This window comes from Grus americana, chromosome 1 (genome assembly GCF_028858705.1).
Source record: "Grus americana isolate bGruAme1 chromosome 1, bGruAme1.mat, whole genome shotgun sequence".
In the NCBI taxonomy this organism is placed as follows: Eukaryota; Metazoa; Chordata; class Aves; order Gruiformes; family Gruidae; genus Grus; species Grus americana.
The window spans coordinates 201,826,310-201,829,159 of record NC_072852.1 but is presented as its reverse complement, the minus strand read 5'-3'; the positions used below and the strand labels follow the sequence as shown (position 1 = coordinate 201,829,159).

At 43.2% G+C, this 2,850-nt stretch overlaps 1 protein-coding gene across 1 annotated transcript; it reads right to left on the bottom strand.

Moving 5' to 3' along the window:
* Window positions 1–709: 709 nt before the first annotated feature.
* On the bottom strand, window positions 710–2,573 carry SLN (sarcolipin). Its single transcript, XM_054829057.1, has 2 exons — window positions 2,435–2,573; window positions 710–1,368 (listed from the first exon to the last, which is right to left on the bottom strand). Exon 2 carries the CDS (start codon window positions 1,259–1,261, stop codon window positions 1,166–1,168), a length of 96 nt encoding a protein of 31 aa, XP_054685032.1. The 5' UTR covers window positions 1,262–1,368; window positions 2,435–2,573; the 3' UTR covers window positions 710–1,165.
* Between the last annotated feature and the right edge of the window lie 277 nt (window positions 2,574–2,850).

Sequence of the window (2,850 nt, the reverse complement as noted above, 5' to 3'; positions counted from 1 at the left end):
TTTTTTTGGAAGATACTGATTCTTTGAAGCCATTAAAATAACAGATGGGGAATACCTAGGAGGAGTTTAATTACCGATTTCACAAACCCAGGGACTGTGGGCTCTTCAACCTGGCTCAAGATTTTTTAACAGGTGACAACACCATCACAGCAACCCAGACACACTCGCGCCTCATCCTGCCGAGGCTGACCATGGCCATGCCGTGGTACCTGGCATGCCGCAGCAGACCCCGAGGGACACCGCTGCCCCGGGCAAGGCTCACAGCAGGGCTGTGGCACCAGCAAGCGCCTACGCCTGCAACTGACCCAGGCTCATCCCTCCAGGCGCTGCTCCAGGCATAGCTTGGCCAAAAATAGGATCCTGGGAATCCCTGCCTGAAATCCAGTTTCAGAAAATGCAATTATTGACCATGGCCCTGTGGGACAGAGGTTCTCTTGGAAGTCCATGCCCACAGGCATCAACGGTGTAAGTCACTCTGGACAGAAAAGTCCAGAACCCGAACAGCTCATTCATGCGACTATACATCTGTTCAGGTGCAGGATTTCCACTCTACAGCAATTTTTTTTTGAAATACGAATAAAAATGCAGGTGGGAGGAAGAAGCAAACCACCAGATTCACATGGTGTGCTGTACCGTGGTTATCGGAAGGTCTTTCAGCGAACAGCAGTCAGGCTGGGAGAGGGATAAGGAATGCTACAAAATATGGGTTTACATGTTCTTTATTTAAGTGAAACAAACCAGTGAAAATAGAGGTTTCACATTCCTTTTTGCTAAGCGAGTTTGTGCCTTTTACGCTGGTTGATTCAGACGGTTACATTGCATACTGCAGTTTTAAACCCTCGAGAACCTAACACCGATGCCAAACAAGCCGGCATGGCGGGCAGGGGTTACAGCATTGACAGTAACTACTGGAGGAGACAGTCACATAGAACAATTCCTAAGGATCTTGCATTTTACATTTTAAAGCTGGATCACTGCAGAATAAAATAATTACACCATCATAGACCCATGACAGACATTAGCACGGGCAACAGATATGAGAGAGTAAAAAAAAATTCATGACATCCTCAATTGACTGAAAGCTAATCACAGCGGTGTGCTGTGGTGTTACTTATGTCTGCGGAGACACACGCTTAAGTCACCTCCCAGAGTTTCTGATTGTCTTTTAGTCCTGGTAAGACTTCACAAGCAGCCACATGAGCAATACAGTAATCAGAACAATCATGAAGTTGAGGAAAAGTTCTTGTGTGGATCGCTCCATTTCTCAGGAGTAATCAGGGGAGAGCAGAGGTCAACGGGCAGAGCAAGGGGAAAACTTCAGTGACTTGCCTGGGAGCGTCCTTGAGCTCAACCTTCAGGTCACAGGCTCTTTTAAGGAAAAAGAAAAATATGTGAAGAATAGATGCATGAAGGTGGCAGGTTAGGTAGAGCTATTTCTATCGGTGAAAATAAATGTTGTTTCAGTGGCTAGAAGTTAGCAAGCACTGGGGGCAGTAAAAAGTAAAAGCTATCTCTGGCAGCTTATCACCTTCTTTGATTTCCAGCATTTGACAAGGAGCGTTCTCAGTGTCACCCCAAAATACATCGTGCAGGGGTGAGCAGTCCTTGGAAATTAGCGCTGCTTTGTACATGCATTTTCAAATAAATAATGCCCAAGCCCCTTTTATTACTTTTAACAGATATACATTGTAAATATGCTGTTAGATTTCTTTACATTCTTACATTTGTGTAGTTTAGGGTATTTTTAAGAAACTAGGTCCAAACTATTACCTTATAAAGAAAAACTAATAAAACTGAATTATTTATGTTATCACTAAAAGTACAAGGAGAACCTTAGGTTATACATTTTCATTTCTGAAGAACTTCATAAATTGTGTGAGTTAATCCTTTCGATGAAATAGCATTTTCTCAAGCACCTTCTGACTTTCCTGCACTTTCAAGCTGCTATAGATCTTTTACTTCAGAAATCCCATTCAAGTTGTATTTGAAAACTTTTCTGTTTGGTTTTTTATTTATTTACTTTATCACAGCAAGTTTTGAATTTTACATGTGCTTGGAGTTCATGCAGAGAAATGAGAATAATTTATCATGAATATCATGCACTAATCCCATCTGTATGCCATATAAATAAAATTAAAAACCTTTAAACAAATGAGACATAAACTCAAGACAGAGAATTTCAGCCACGCAACCACAATCTTAGCAGAGAAGCCAGATTAGGGTGTAACATCTATGGTGCAAACAAGAGAAGCTTTGGGACCATACTAGCATGAAGACAGAGAGTTTAAATAGAAACTGCTTTAGTTTGCAGATTAAATATTAAAAGCCCAGTGCATGCAGTTAACAAATTCCTACATTCCCAAGTTGTTTTGCCAGCCTCCTATGTCCTTGGACAAGAGAAAATCTGACCTAATGAGTAAGCCAAGTTTTTTACCTTGAGAAGATAAATGGAGCCCAGTGGTTCTGCCTCTGGGCTTTGGGTCACTGCAGATATTATTTCCCTCCAAGCTTCTGCCTATCTCCCACTCGGTCTGGACGCCCCGTCCCTGTGTGGGAACTGAAGTAGGCTGAGGGAGGAGAGCAACAAGTGCATTGGCAACCCAGGTGCTGACATCACCCCCAAAATATTTTAAAAGGGCTAAGCTGGGCAGCAGGATTTGGTTAAGGCTGTTTATGCAGTGGGCTCTGCGGGCTGATTTCCTTCTTTTAGTTCTTCTGGCATGGTGCTGTGCTAAGAGCAGGGCTGTGTGCAGCCCGTGGGACTCAATGGGATTTGACAGAGAATTTCTTTTGGCCCGTTGGCGTCTTCACCCCCAACGTGGGGAAAAGAAAAAGAAAGAAAGAGCCACT

Bases quoted from the DNA above. Each gene is read 5' to 3' on its own strand.
- SLN (XM_054829057.1), bottom strand. From the start codon at position 1,261: ATGGAGCGATCCACACAAGAACTTTTCCTCAACTTCATGATTGTTCTG.